The sequence below is a fragment of the Rhincodon typus genome, chromosome 31, assembly GCF_021869965.1.
Source record: "Rhincodon typus isolate 14 chromosome 31, sRhiTyp1.1, whole genome shotgun sequence".
NCBI lineage: Eukaryota > Metazoa > Chordata > Chondrichthyes > Orectolobiformes > Rhincodontidae > Rhincodon > Rhincodon typus.
This window is the reverse complement of record NC_063362.1, coordinates 4,932,164-4,948,812: the sequence shown is the minus strand read 5'-3', so window position 1 is coordinate 4,948,812 and position 16,649 is coordinate 4,932,164. Positions and strand designations below refer to the sequence as shown.

The 16,649-nt window shown below is 39.1% G+C and overlaps 1 protein-coding gene across 1 annotated transcript in view; it reads right to left on the bottom strand.

The window, feature by feature from the left end:
• Window positions 1-15,456, bottom strand: part of ube4b (ubiquitination factor E4B, UFD2 homolog (S. cerevisiae)) — a 41,958-nt gene extending 26,502 nt beyond the window's left edge. The window contains exons 1-8 of the mRNA XM_048614862.1: window positions 15,232-15,456; window positions 12,945-13,045; window positions 9,704-9,818; window positions 8,877-8,960; window positions 7,580-7,636; window positions 6,777-6,893; window positions 5,522-5,620; window positions 2,181-2,294 (exon numbers count right to left, since the gene is read on the bottom strand). Of these exons, the coding sequence (XP_048470819.1) occupies window positions 2,181-2,294; window positions 5,522-5,620; window positions 6,777-6,893; window positions 7,580-7,636; window positions 8,877-8,960; window positions 9,704-9,818; window positions 12,945-13,045; window positions 15,232-15,417 (873 nt within the window). The 5' untranslated portion in view covers window positions 15,418-15,456. The remainder of the gene's footprint in view (window positions 1-2,180; window positions 2,295-5,521; window positions 5,621-6,776; window positions 6,894-7,579; window positions 7,637-8,876; window positions 8,961-9,703; window positions 9,819-12,944; window positions 13,046-15,231) is intronic.
• Window positions 15,457-16,649: the final 1,193 nt, after the last annotated feature.

Here is a 16,649-nt window from a genome sequence, read left to right as displayed (position 1 = left end):
TAGACCGAGAGGAAATAAATAGAGACATCTTGAAAAATGTCCATATTACACAGGATGTGGTGTTGGACATCTTAAAATGCATAAAGGTGGATACATCCCCAACACCTGATCAGGTCTACCCTAGAACTCTGTGGGAAGCTAGGGAAGCGATCGCTGGGCCCTTTGCTGAGACACTTGTATCATCGATAGCCACAGATGAGGTGCCAGAAGTTTGGAGGTTGGCTAACATGGTGCCACTATTTAAGGAAGGGTAAGGAAAAGCCAGGGAACTATAAATCAGTGAGCTGACGTCGATGGTGGGCAAGTTGTTGGAGGGAATCCAGAGAGACAGCATTGACATGTATTTGGAAAGGCAAGGACTGATTACAGATAGTCAACATGGCTGTGTCTGTGGGAAATCGTGTCTCACTAAATTTGGTTTTTTGAAGGAGTAACGAAGAGGACTGACGGGGGCAGAGCGGTGGACGTGATCTATGTGGCCATCAGTGAGGTATTCAACAAGATTCCTCATGGTAATCTGGTTAGCAAGGTTAGATCACATGGAATTCAGGCAGAACTAACTATTTGGATAGAGAACTCACTCAAAAATAGAAGAGAGTTTGGCGGTGGAGGGTTGCTTTTCAGACTGGAGGCCTGTGACCAGTGGTGTGCCAGAAGGATCGGTGCTGGTTTCACTGCTTTTCGTCATTTTATATAAACAATTTGGATAGGAACATAATAGGTATGGTTAGTAAGTCTGCAGATGACACCAAAATTGGAGGTGCAGTGGATAGTGAAGAAGGTTACCTCAGAGTACAATGGGATCTTGATCAGATGGTTCAATGGGCCAAGGAGTGCTGGATCGAGTTTAAGTGACAGAATCCCTACAGTGTGGAAACAGGCCTTTCGGCCCAACAAGTCCACATTAACCCTCTGAACAGGAACACACACAGACCCATCCCTCACCCCTGGCTAACACATCTAACCTATACATCCCTGGACACTACAGGGCAATTTAGCACAACCAATCCACCTAACTAACACATCTTTGGTATGGGAAGAAACCCACACAGACACAGGGAGGATGTGCAAACTCCACACAGACAGTCGCCTGTAGGTGGAATCGAACCCAGGTCAGTGGGGCTGAGAGACAACAGTGCCAACCACTGAGCCACCATGCCGCCCCCATTTAGATAAATATGAGGTGCTGCATTTTGGAAAGACAAATCAGGGCAGGACTTGTACACTTAATGGTAAGGTCCTAGGGACAGCTGCTGAACAAAAAGACCTTGGAGTGCAGGTTCATAGTTCCTTGAAAGTGGAATCACAGGTAGATAGGATAGTGAAGAAGCCATTTGGTATGCTTGCCTTTATTGGCGAGTGCACTGAGTATACAAATTGGGAGGTCATATTGTGGCTGTATGGGACATTGGTTAGACCACTGTTGGAATACTACATGCAATTCTGGTCTCCCAGCTACAGGGAGGATGTTGTCGAAGTCGAAAGGGTTCAGAAAAGATTTGCAAGGATGTTGCTAGGGTTGGAAGATTTGAGCCACAGAGAGGGGCCGAATAGGCTGGGGCTATTTTCCCTAGAGCACCAGAGGCTGAGGGGTGACCTTATAGAGGTTTATAAAATCATGAGGGCCACGGATAGGGTGAATAGATAAGGTCTTTTCCCCCCTGATGGGATGAGTCCAAAACTGGAGGGCATTAGTTTAAGGGCCAACATTTTCATGCAGAGGGTGGTGCATGTATAGTATGAGCTGCCAGAGGACATGGTGGAGGCTGGTACAACTACAACATTTAAAAGGCATCTGGATGGGTGTGTGAATAGGAAGGGTTTACAGGGATAAGGGCCAAATGCTGACAAATGGGACTAGATTTATTTAGGATATCTGGTCTGCATGGACAAGCTGGATCAAAGGGTCTGTTTCCGTGCTGTACATCTCTATGACTCTGAGATGGAAGCCACATAATAAAATTGCATCGCGGTTAGCCGAAAACCAACTGAAAAAAATCGAAGGGGCAGACGTCCCCGCTGCAACTTCCACAAAAGCAAGTCCCAGGGAAAACGACAAAAGTTTAAATTTCAGGCATCAGAGATTAATAGACTATGTCAAAAACACCACTAAGAGGTTTTATATTATCTCATCAACAAGGCAACCCGAGAAGTGACATGTCCATTCATCCTACACTTACCTGCATTTGTGCTTTCTTCATATTGCGATTTACCACTGCTGCCATGTAATTTAATGCAGACTCTCTAGTCTCACCATTAAGTAAAATATTGTGCAAAATTTTGAAGAGATCAGTCTGCAAACCAAAACACAAAAGGGATATTACAAAGTTGGAAGGTTGTCATTCAATCCACACTCAGCGAACCTCAGTGGTTAAATAAAAACAAAATGCATGAGTAAAAGAGTCCACTTGTCACTCATTTGAAATCGCATCAGCAGATATCCTGGATTCAAAAGCTGCAGGTGTAGAAGACTGTAAAAACTTAAAACGATGGTTCAGAAAACAATTGCACATGACCAACTAGAAAATATTGAATTATGGGATTCAAACTCCAATCATGGATGCTTCTCATGTTCATGTTGATGAACTTGAAATGGTTGCCAAAATCAACGGTGCTCACCCAGTGCATCATTCATTTAGTAGGCTTATCTTGAGCTAAAAGTTATTAGGCTCGAAATTTTTGACAGGCCTGACAAATAAGGCAAATAACTCAGGGCATGGTTGGGAACATTGGACTGGGGTATCACAGCCATTACAGAAATGAGCCTCAGGGATGGACAGGACTGGCAACTTAATGTATGAATAAAAAAGGGAGGCAAGAGATGAGGGGGACATGATGTTTTTAGCTAGGAATAACATTACAGCACTATTTAGGGAGGATATTCCTCGGAGATTGTCCAGTCAAGTTACATGGGTGGAACTGAGAAATAAGAAGAGGACGAGCACCTTATTGGGATTGTACTATAGACCCCTCAATAGTCAGTGGGAAATTGAGAAACAAATATGTAATGAGATCTCATATCTGTAAGAATAGGGTTGTAATGGTAGGGTATTTTAACTTTCCAAACATAGACTGGGACTACCATAGTGTTAAGGGCTTGGATAAGGAGGGATTTGTTAAGTGTGTACAAGAAAACTCTCTTATTGAATATGTGGATGTACCTACTAGAGCAGGAACAATACTTGACCCTATATTGGGAAATAAGGCAGGGCAAACACCTGAGGTGTCAATGGGGGAGCACTTTGCGGCAAGTGATCATAATACTACAAGTTTTAAAATAGTTACAAAAAACAACCAAACTGATCAAAAGGTTAAAATTCTAAGTTGGAGTAAGGCCCATTTTGATGGTATTAGACAGGAACATTCAAAAACAGATTTGGGGAGGTTATTTGCAGGTAAAAAGGGATGTTTGGGAAGTGGGAAGCCTTTAAAAATGAGATAACGAGAGAGTCCAGAGGCAGTAAGCTCCAGTTAGTGTGAACGGCAAGGGTGGTAAATGTAGGGAATGTTGGATGACTAGAGAAATAGAGGTTCTGGTCAAGAAAAAGAAGAAAGTATGTCAGGTATAGACAGCAGGGATCAAGTCAATCCCTAGAGGAGTATAAGGGCAGGAGTACTTAAGAGGGAAATTAGGAGGACAAAAACAGACATGAGATAGCTTTGGAAAATAGGATTAAGGAGAATCCAAAGAGATTCTATTAGTACACTAAGGTCAAAAGAGTTACTAGGGAGAGAAGACAGCCCCTTAAAGATCAACACTGCCATCTATTTATGGATCCACAAGAGATGGATGAGACACTTAACGAATATTTTGTCAGTATTTACAGTGGAGAAGGACATGGAGGCTAGGGAACAGGGGGAAATAATGATGTCTTGAAAAGAATCCATAGTATAGAAGAGATGGTACTGGAGATCTTAAAATGCATATAAGGTAGATAAATCCCCGGACATGATCAGGTGTATCCTAGAATTTTGTGGAAAGCTACTGAAGAGATTGCGGAGATATTTCTATCATCGACAGCCACGGGTGAGGTGCCAATAGACTGGAGGTTGACTAATGCAATGGAATTATTCAAGAAAGGCTGAAAGGAAAAGCCAGGGAACTGTAGACTGGTGAGCCTTACATCAGTAATGGGTAAGTTGTTGGAGGGCATTCTGAGGGATAGGATTTACATTCATTTGGAAAGGCAAGGACTGATTAGGGATAGCCAACTTGACATTCTGCTTGGAAGATCATGTCTCACTAACTTGATTGAGTTTTTTGAAGAAGTGACGGAAACGATTGATGAAGGCAGAGCTGTAGAAGTTGTCTATATGGACTTCAGCAAACTGTGTGGCAAGGTTCCACATGATAGACTGGTTAGAAAGGTTAGATCACATGGGATCCAGGTGGGGATACAAAATTAGCTCAGAGACAGAGTGGTAGTAGAGGGTTGCCTTTCGGACTAGAGGTCTGTGACATAGGTTTGAGGGGACAGGAAATATTTTAGAAAGGACTTGAGGGATAACTTTTTCACGTAGAGGGTGATGCACATGTGGAACAAGCTGACAGAGGAAGTGGTGGAGATGGGTACAATTACAACATTTTAAAAGCATCTGGATGGGTGTATGAATAGGAAGATTTTAAGAGGGATATGGGCCAAATGGGACTAAGTCAGATTGGGATGTCTGGTCGGTATGGACGAGTTAGACCGAAGGGTCTGCTTCCACACTATATGACTCTTATATAAAAAAAAAGAAAATTCTATGGTGTAGTGTACTCCAAGATCTCAGCATTTTGATCCCCCTTCTCTCTACTGCCCTGTGTTGAGGAAGTGTAGATGAAGCTAGTTCGATAATAGCTGCCTGCAGTTGGGCATCTGCTAGTCCTACTCCGTGCAATACTGAACACTCAGGAGGTCAAGCAGCACTTGTAGAGAGGTTGTAGAGAGGTTGAACAGAGGGTTTGTCTGTCTTCTTGGGTGGATGTAAAAGATCCCATGACATTATTTCACACTATTGCAGAAGGGTTATCCTGTGTCTTGGCCATGATTAATACCCCAATGAACATCAATAGACTAACTGGTCATTATCACGGTTCCAAAGAAGGGTCTCTGGTCATTAAGTCTGCTTTCTGTCCTCAGATGACCTGCTGAGCATCTCCAGCAATTTCTGTTTCTGTTTCATCACCACATAGGGTATTGAGTCAGTGACTATGAAAGGTGTTATGTAAATCCAAGTTACTTCTTATTATTTCGCAAATTTTAGATAGAAGTTTGAAGGGAACAAATTGATATCTTACTATGATTTACTACTAGCTGGTGGCCAAATAGTGATGCTTAAGTTCATGCTTTCACCTTTATGACCATAACATTTGTCGTGGTATTAATTACTATGCCATTTAAAAGTCAAGGTAACAGCTAGAGGTGGTGCAAGAAAATAACAGGACAAGACAAAACACTTGGGCAAAAAAATACTTTTGAAGAAATCAAGAATCTTTTGTAATCATCACTGATCTGTTAAATCTCACACAATTACTTACCCTGGCTGATTCTAGATGGTGCTGCAAGGATTGACTAACAACTCTAGTATTTTCAAGTGTAAGTGTAGGTCCAGAGAAATATTTCTCAACAACTCTCGTCTAAAACAAAACACATGGTTAATGTCAAACAGAACACTCTAAAATTACATTGAGAAGTGCACTATTAAGATGGAAACAAAGCTATATGTTTTTTAAGATTGTGTACTGTATTTAGGAAACTAACTATTCCCATTTTAAGACTCTTTCAGTTGGCCAGGTATTGAACCAAACATCCACCAGATGCCTTTTCTTTTATGCAAGCCTGTGGAACAATTACGAAAGAACATCTTGTGAGGACTCTCAAAAGGAGGGGACAATAACCATCATCCCACCACAATGTTTTAGACTATAAATAGAAGCACAAGAGCATTGCGAGAATGGAACAATAAGATCTGGATCCATGAAGAGTAACATTACACAATTTAAGTTCACTTTCCTCCCTCGACCCAAATACATTTATTAAAGTTTCAGCTTGGTCTTCAACTTCACAACAGACACCCTTCCTTTGCTCCCATTTACCAACTATACTTAAAAATAGCTTCTTACAACTTGAGGCTGCACAAACTACACTGTAATGAGGTAACAGGACAGCTAGTTCACAATTAAGTTTAAAAGAGTCATCTGCACTTCCACATTACTTGACAGTCCACACTGTATTGCACTAATATGCATGCTTGATGTTCAGCTTCCCGTCATCTGTGCTTACATTTTTGCTGACCAGTGCCCTGGTCTATCTGAAATAGTCATAAGACTTGCATTCCAGCTGAAAAGTTACTTTGGAGAGATTCAGTAAAATGAGACAGGGAGGTGGTGATAAAACAGTTATATGACCACAGTTATATCAAAAGAACTGCAGATGCAAAAATAAGAAAAAAAAACAAAAACAGAAACAGTTCTGAAGAAGAGTCACTAGACTCGAAACTTTAACTGTCTTCTCCTGACAGATGCCGCCAGACTTGTTGAGTTTTCCACCAATTTCTATTTTCGTTTGAGATCTTCAGCATCCACAAAGCCTTTAAGTCATTTATTTTCTTTTAAAAAATCAGTTGAATGGTGTAGTTTTTCAGACAAATACAAGACAGATATTATTACATCTGTTACTCTTCGATTCTTCCAGACAGCAGGTTCCTCCCTGTTAATCTATTATTATGGTCACGTTTGCCCTTGCATTACCGTAGATACACAGATGGGTAATTAAAAATTCTGCAGTACTTACATCATCCTCTGCAAACACAGACAGGCTGAAGAAAGAGCCAAGAACCGAAAGTCTCTGCAACTCTCTGCCTGTGCCTTGACTTAAAGGATCAGGCAAAAACAAAGGAAGTGAGATCACCTAGGAAGGCAAAAGGAATGCACAGTTAAACAATGGATTCATTTTTTGAATAACCATTGTCAATAAATAAGGTTCAACTCCCCACCCTGCACCTGTCTCTAATGATTTGTTCTGAAAGCACTGACTTTTTGGCTAGTATATAGCTGCACTGGCACGGACTGCCTGTGGCACCTTACACTGAATATCCTAGCCAACTCATTCTACCAAAACTGAAATCAACATTCACCAGTTTCCAGCAGGGTTGCTGGATAACAGATCAAGAATGCTGGCTGGAAGCTCCTACTTTAACTTAGGAGCTGCTGAACTACATCCAAAATGCTGCCCCTGCTAAAACCAACAAACTCAATACAAATCATGGACTGGGCTGCAAGTCTTTACTGGTCTGACTGGGTCAGATAGGGGCTAGATAAACTCCAAATTCCATGATAGCCAGTAAATATGTTTAAAGTTTATTGCTCAAAAATAACATTTTTAAAATATACACAAAACAACAGATATACTTTATACAATTTTATTAAGCTTTTCCCACCCCTGTCAAATTGCTGAGAGGTTGGTCATCAAACTACCACAGATAAAAAAAAATTCATTTGTTTTCAACATATTTTGGAGGAATTGATATCTCTTCAAAAGGCTGTTTGATGTAATAAACCATAGGACAATAACAACAGAGAAAGAGATGAACTTACCAAAGTGCACACAGGATGCGTCTTCCCAAACTTAATTTCACATAATTCTTGCAATGCCTGGAATAAAATATTATTCAGTTTAATTGACTAATAGATCATAGAACTAAGAAAAACAAGCTCACAAATTTAATTTTGATAAACTACTTTTTGCTTAATCTATACTGTAAGGATCCATTCAACCTATGATTAAGAGTTTTATTTTAACTCCTATTAGAATGCTATGTAACATTTAGTTATTATTTGTTAATTTCAATAGTTGATCTGATTTAATCTTATAAATACCAAATCAGTGACATCTTTGTGCAGCCATTTTGCACCTCATCACTCACAGGACAACATATTGTTTGTCTACATATCCAGCAGGTTTCAATATGTTCACATCCCCCCAACACCCCCACCCCTTTGTGGGAAAATATTTTGAATTCCTTCCCTGATGATATAAAGGCACTTAAGATGGAAAAGGTCTTTCCAAACCCCACTGTCTCCCCATTGCACTTTAAGCCCTAGCTTTAATCACAATTCTTGGTGACATGATGAGGAAAAGGTGCACTCCCACAACCAGGGCTTAAAGCAGGATCAGTCAACTTTCAAACTCATTTCCTTCTGGCAGAGCCATACAGCCAACTCGCAGCTACCATATTCATTCCACAAATTAGTACAGCTTGTAAAAACAAGTGGCAGTCATGCCTTTGGCACACTATCAGCAAAAAAAAAAAAAAAAAAAAAAATTCTGTGATTCTGCAAAATGAAATTACTCTTTCCATGGAATTCAGTGGATGCCATTCCTGATTGAATCATTCGCTATGACTAACCTTTTGTACACACAGCATAGCAGCTCTCAGAATCTAGACTTTATGGTTGCCTCGAGATGCATCATACCAATGATCAAGAGAATTAGTTTAATTTATGTTTGGTTTAAAATTCTTTGCGCTAATAATGGAAACTAACACACTTTAAACTAATGCTCTTAATTATTCGTATAACTGGTTTAAAGTTTTCAATGGGTGTACAGAAAATTAACCGGTACATGCTCATATAAAGATGAATTTCTGAACCAACGTAGCACACGAGAATGAGGTGCTGAAACAAGAATCCTTGTTGATATAAATAATTGAGGAAATATATTCATAGGTCAGAATAACAGTCACAATAAACAAAGCAGAGTTATGTTGTACAAATAGCAGCACACAAATCATGTTCACTACTGTATTAAATAGAGTTTACATAACAAGGTATAAAAACTTTACTTGGAGTCCATGAATAAACAAAGGAAACATCACATTTCCCCCTTTCTTACCACAAGTGGATACTTGAAATTATCACCATCTAAAGAACATTCTTTCACAGCCAGTGCTAGGCCTTGTATGATTGGAATAAAGATCTGTTGGACAGAAGATGAAAATTGCAAGCTCAGAATCTCGGCAGAACTATTATCTCCAAGTACTCAAAAAGTCAAACATCATGGGAAACATTTATCCTTGGGACCATCCAATTGATAATTGAATTGGAAAACGCATTTGAAAGTATGTGACATGAGAGAAAAAGCAGGAGGTGCTAAAGTGTGTATTTTCAATTGTCCCAGCTCTAGCTTAGCTAATAGTGGTTGACGGCACTTTGATCTGCAATTCGTGAAATGTGTTTAAAATCTGTGTGACATCCCCAACTTCTTCCAATATTCCTACCTCCACGTTTTCAAAGATTGTACATACCTTGAAACCAATCTTTTGCATAGATTAAAAAGACCACAAAATTTTGAGCTAAAAAGACACACAGGAATTCCACAATAGAGCTAAACACTATTGCACATCAACCAAAGTATCATTCTGATTTAGTGGGTTGGTGGGAGATGGGGAACCAGGCAGCATGAACGAGAGAGACACAACAGGACAACAGCTCATACCTGGAGTCAGACCCTGATCAGTCATATTCCCATTGAACAGGATTAGGTGGCAAAATAGCTTTATGTTCTAGATGGAAACGTAATTTGTGTGTTTGAGTTTCTAGGGACAGATTTCAAATACACTGATTTCTGATTCAGGTGAGCTGATGCCTTGGAACCAAAACCAACATCTTTAAGTATGAATGAAAAAAAAAAAATCTAGAAATATCTGCAAAATTTCTCACCTGTTTGAATACCTCGGAGTCCTGATGGGTCATTCTAACTAGCTCTTGAATGAAGCCGTAAGGAAGATTCCTACACAACATATATGGTACTAGTAACGACTGCTGCAACAAGGACCTGTGCAGTATAAATACATTTGTCTCATTAAACTCATTATGGTAACCCATTCTAAGATGAAGCCCACTCACTACACAAACTTGAAGTAGCTGCCTAGCCACAATGTGTGCGACAGAACCATGGCACTTTTTTTGTTAAAAGAATTAGCCCAGAGGCAGAGGCATTCTTTTAAAATGCTAAGCACAAACTGAAAGCTATCAACAAACGTTTGGAATACTGACCATTTTACCATGTGTCATAAAAGCCCTATATATTAACTAATCCCATCAGTTCATCAGGCTCTTTGTAAAGCAGTGGGCACAAAAAGGAAGTGCATCATACCAAAAAACAAGAACATTCTTTTTATTCTTTCACAGGATGTCGGTGTCACTGGCAAGGCCAGCACTTAGCGCCCATCCCTAACTACTCTCGAAAAGGTAGCATTGAGCTGTCTTCCTGAGCTGCTGCAGTCCATCTATGCAGATACACCCACATGCTATTACGCAGGGAGTTTCCAGGATTCATTTCGGTGCAAGTTAAGGGACAATGATATACTTCCAAGTTGGGATGATGTGTGAAACAACAAGACTAAAGAACTGTGGGTGCTGGAAATCAGAAACAAAAATTGCTGGAAAAGCTCAGCAGGTCTGGCAGCATCCGTGGAGAAATCAGAGTTAATATTTCGGGTCCAGGGACTCTTCTTCAGAACAGGTGATCAATGGTTTGGAGAGGAACTTGCAAAAGATAATGTTCACACACATCTGCTACGTTCATTCTTCTGCATGATACAGGTCACAGGCTTGAAAGGCACCATCAAAGAAGCCTTGGTGAGTTGCTGCCACACATACACACTGATGTCACTGTGTGTTGATGGTGAATGGAGCAAATGTTGCTGAAGGTGCACTCATCCGGACAACTGGAGAGGCTTCCATCACATTCCTTACTTGTACCATGATGTATTACATAAATTTACCCGTTCAAGTGGAAGAATCCAGAATCAAGTAGACCTTGTTGGATATTTCACTTCAGCTCGTGCATTTCCCAATTGTAAATATTTCAAAACAGAACCTTTTATGAAATGTTCATAGATCTTTGTGGACATTCATTGTATGAGAAGAATTCTATTGTTAGCTGCTCTCATTGATCTGCTAGCTGCAAACAAATCAAAAGTTTTATCTCGTATTAACTGAATTTTTCCTTCAACTTTTCTACCTTGTGACTGACGAGAGATGTTATGGAAATTCCATTCAATTCCTGATGTATTATAATACATTTTGGTAAGTAAAAGGGTAAAATCACATTTTTTAGGTTTACTAAGCAAGCAATCAACCTAAATTAATTAGGTCTTCCTTTTTGACAATGGAGTTGAGAAACATAGAGGGAAGAAACTTGAGCGGTTGAGAAGCAGACTCCTAGATTGTCATCAGCATCTAGTACAGTCCTGGAATAATGCAAATATTTGGTCATGGAGGCCAAGTGAAATATTGTTCTGATGACCAAGTCAGATTTGGTAACAAATAATAAGGTAAACTGTTTACTAGATGTGTTAGAATCTGTTGGGTGCCACACGGAAAGGTTAAGAGGACAGCACTGGTTGTGGGTGAGTAAGTTGACGTGCAGGATTTGGGAAGGCAGGCAAAGAGAACAAAGCAACAGAATTTGAGAAGAAAAATTTTAAAAATTACAAATTGAAAACAAAAACAGAATACGTGATAAACACTCTGCAGAATCCATGAAGGAACTAAAAGTTTAAGGCCGAGATTATTCTTCAAAATCTTCATGCGAAGATTGAACTAACTGAAGAGTTACTAGGTACAAAGTCAAAATGCAGGATAGAAAAATCCAAATGTAAGATAGCGAAGAGACTTCTTATCTGGCAATATTCATAAGATTTTTTTCCAATCAGCCAGAACTAATATTTTAGCAATTCTATCTAGATTAAATATTTGATTTTTTTCTTAGATATGAAAGTCAAACAAATGGCCAGTGCTTAAAAAGAAAATCAAGCAGGTAAATTTCTTCAAAAATCTTGTAGAACCAATAAACAAGCTTGTAACAGGAGCATACATGCGGACATATATTTCGCCCCAGTTTCCTGAAATGTAACTTGTGCAGAAAGGCAAACTTATATTGTTCATACTCTTATTGTTTTCTCTTCTCCATCAATATGGTACAATTATACTGAAAAGCAGTAGTCTACAGACTCAGCTGTTAGAGTACAAACAAGATTTCATAAAGTTACATTCAGTAGATCTATAATTTGTTTCAAATCATTGTCAAATACTTACTCTCATCAAGGATAAAGGAAAATCAATATATGTGACTCCCACAGAGGAAATAGGATGGTGATTAGAAGTCACCTTGTTTTTTTTAAAAAACAGATGCATCATTTCCTGGTCTGGAAGGTAAAAGTAACGAACAGCAAACTGGACTCAAATACTGTTTTTAGATTTGTTCTGACCTGCATGCAATTTTTTGTTATTCTTTTATGGGGTGCGGGTGCTGCTGGCTAGGCCTACATTTGTTGCCCATCTCTCACGGTTTGCTCGGTCATTAAAAGGCAACCACATTGTTGTGGGGCTGGAGTGTCATGTAGTCCAGACCAGTAAGGATGACTGGATGAACACCCCTACAGAACATTAGTTAACCTTGGTGTTTATTTTTGGTAGGGTTTTTGCTAGGGTTACTAAGACTAGTTTTAAATGTTCCAGATTTATGAATTTAAATTCCACCTGTTGCAATGGGGGGACCCATTTCCAACAGAGATTAGTCCTGGGCCTCTGATTACTCATCCAGTGAAAGGATCACGATGCCAACATCCGCTGTTTGAAACTATCCCCTCTCCCACAGAGAAGCTAGTGAATGCCTTCTGTTCATAATTGAAATACGTTAAATAACACCGATTTAAACCAGTGAATACAATACTAGAGAAGTGTTATTACTCCAGTTCTACAAAGATTTTAATGAAAGCATTCCCTATTTTCTTTAAAAAGCTTAAACAAATAATCTGCAGTGGATTAAAATAGAAATTGAGTTAACAGACAGCACAAGTTTTGATTCGGTGTTTGCGTTCTTCCTGCAATGCTTTGATTTAATAATCGTATTAGTAAGTAAACTGAAGTACAGTTACAAGTAAGAAAAACTAACCTTGGCTGTGTAAGGGCCCCCTGCAACACAAGAGCTGTATGGGAGATACACTGGGATCGGATGTTGCTGAGCAGCTGACTAACAGATGGTTGACTGCACATCTGAAAACATTGGAGACATTTTTGGTTACACTTAACATTCTGCAGTCATTTAGCATTCACAAATAAAAAGAAATCAGGAAAAGGAGCATAAAATATTCTTCAAAAGATGACAGAAATAAATGATTCCACTAGTGTAATATTAAATCTCCTTACCCCCACTAAAATCACAAACAGTATGTCAGTCATCCCTTCTGCTATTTGGAGTACATATTTACTGAGCAACTATTTTCTCACAACTGTCAGTGTTACTCAATACTAAGATAAGTTTTTATTTTCTTAAGAGGAGAGGAACGTAGAAAATGGAACTACGTTCCAGTTCAAAACATCCTGTGGCACAGTACAACTACACTGCTTTTCTATCCAAAACGTAAGTGGCATCATGCTGGACATAATCAACATGTTTACTGATTTGAAATATATTTTTAGCCACCAGTTGCCCTTTGAAGTCACTTGCAGTGTTCCAGCACTCGAAGTATTGACTGCCACCATGGGTACAGCGAAGTGGCAGTCAAGGCTTGCAAGTATACAGATTTACTGCCTGAGGGGCTCTAAATACTAAACTACCAATGCTGGACCAGAACTCGGCATAACATAAAAATACTTTCAGTTAATAAATAATAAACGTTTGTTTCTTGGCTGCTCTCAAAGTCTGTAAGAACTATTACTCTGTTCCCATACACTGTTTGATCTGCAACTTGAGTTTACTTCAATAACCTAAAATAGGCTAAAGAATTTCACCCTCTCCTGTAGGTACCAATAAGGGGAAATTAAAGAGATTGACAAACTGATGCAAATGGCACAGCTTTGTCAAATGGACACAATGGCTGAATTGCCTTCTTTTGCACTGTGACAATTCTGTGACATATGGATTTGAATGAAAGAACGGCTGTTGATCAACTCAAGCCAATTGAGAACAATGCACAAGCCCATTTGAAATTTTAAGCTGCTATGCGACTCCTATTTGCACGGTTTAGAAATAGTCGAAACTAAAATGCTACTGGCAAAACATCTGTCGATTTAACAAGTAGTAGCTTCAGTTTCAGTCAATGTTTCCACTATCAGCTGATCTACAGCTCACTTTACTCCTTTCCTCAGCAAATTCTTCTGTCCAGGATTCCATTAATCAAAATAACATGAATTAGATCAACTTACTGATTTAGAATATTTACGGATTTCACCTGAGCTGTCTTTAAGTTTGCACTACTAGTTCTAGATGCATCAATTTACCATGCTAGCTGCAGAAACAAAAAAGGTATATCTCTGAATTTTAGAAAGCATCTCTGGAATGGCGTTTTTGTCAGACCTGTCCTGATGATCTATTTTCATGAACTCGGCAGGTTTATTAAAGGTATAGCCAGTCAAGGAACATGCTGTTTTGGAAGCCGGTGATACTATCACTACGTCCTACAATATTAAAGCAGCTTTACTGAAGAACACAATCAACAATGAAGAAATCCTGACAAAAAGATATCCCCCACCAAAAGCAACAGATACAAGACATCCAAGACTAAGCATTTAATTGGGAGCAAGACTACAGAAATGAACCAAAGTGGATCAAAACTAGTATTAATCAACAAATGGGGCTTTTTCCCCCCCAGAGGAAAGACAGAAAAACAAACAGTTACTTATCTGTTTCAGAGATAGTAGGGGCTGCAGATGCTGGAGAATCTGAGATAACAAGGTGTAGAGCTGGATGAACACAGCAGGCCAAGCAGCATCAGAGGAGCAGGAAGGCTGACGTTTCGGGCCTAGACCCCCCTTCAGAAAGTTTTCTGAAGAAGGGTCTAGGCCCGAAACGTCAGCCTTCCTGCTCCTCTGATGCTGCTTGGCCTGCTGTGTTCATCCAGCTCTACACCTTGTTATCTCAGTTACTTATCTGGAGGTCAGCAAATAAGGACAGAACAATGGAGATGCAAGTATGGATGAATATCTGGATTTTGCTTGATTACCTCATGTATAGGTGTAAAGCTCATTGAGAGATCAAATGATTAGGTGGAGTCCTTTATTGACTGGATTCCTCATGGTCTGTCCAAATGTGTAAGCTTGAAATGCTAAACAGCTTTGCCCTATTTAATCCTTTACATTCTTACGGTCAAAATAACAGTTAGGATTTGTACTGACTAGATAGTAAAACTACACGTTCATTTTTGGCGAGAATGATTTAAAAACGCTGTTTATTATTTTACCTTTGGAGCTTTTCTCTCTTCTATTCCAACTCTGTCAAAGCACTCTATGAGGTAGTTCAACATTTCAGTCTCCTTACATGCTTCAATTGTGAAACGATCACTGCCGGACTCTGTGCAAGAACCACTCGTGCCTAGACTGGTTTGGGGACGGGAGGCAATGGAAGAAAATAAACAAACATCAAGCATTTCCAAGTAGTAAACATGATACTAGTGGTGATGAGAACATTCATGCCTTATGCGCAAAAGATACAGATAATATTCAATCGTTAAGTTGAACCAATATCTTCCTGTAGTTCTTTGAATCTGTTTTGTATTACAGGACAATTTCTAAATTGCACTGTAAGTGCAATTACCAAAGTGGTGGTCGAGTGTTTTGGGTCAGCATCTTGAAAAGGCTACAATAAAGCAACTGACTTATAAAATGTGAACCCTTTGGTAAAAGACTAACTTAACAGACACTCCCTAATCATATGAAAAACATTTACAAACCAGAGTGTGCTAATACTAACATGCATATCTGTATAAGGGAGGTTATCTAACATTAATTGTACAATTTGTTTGAAGAAATCAAGTTAGTGAACATGCATGCATCCAGGTGCACTTACATTAAAAAAAGGTCAAATTTTTCAATTCACACTGATTAAAAAGGCACAACAGTACGTAAACAGTGAAATAAACAAACCAAACAGGCTGTGACCCCCATAGACACATGCCTGATCACAGTTTATCCATTCAAAAATATCAATTAATCTTTTTTGGTATCACCACTTCAAAAACATAACCATCATATTACTGTGCAGTATCATGTATTCAAATGAACATAGGAAGAGAATGAACATACTCCAACTTAAAGCAAGCTAGATAAACTAAAATCAAATCTCAGTACGTTACCATTCGTTTCACATTTTCAACTGAAACACTTCTTATCCAAGGTTAGGCAACAGTATGCCATTAACCTCAAAAACATCTCCCAAATCAGAATATAAAACTCTCCAAGTTTGAAAAAATTAGTACAAAATTAGAAGCAATTTTGTATCATAAAACCACTAAATCGCTCAAACTTGCTGTATGTAGGATATTGACAACTCAGCAGACTTGCATTTAATCAGCATTACCAACTCAAGTCCGAAGGTGCAACGGAAGTGTTAGAACGCAGACAATCTTCCATGTTTTCCTGAAGTAGCGAATTATATGTATCTTGGTTGGAAAAAGACAGTTAATTTAATTAGCAGTAGTGAATTATAATTCATTTCTCTTGTATACAGTTTCCCAGTCTTGTCTCGTTTTCTTTTCCCTTTCACAAGTGTGGACATAGCTGACTAGGCCAGCATTTATTGCCCATTCCTAATTACCCTTGGTAGTGGTGAGCTGCCGTTCATGTGGTGTAGATATAGCCACAGTGCTGTTAAGGATTTCTA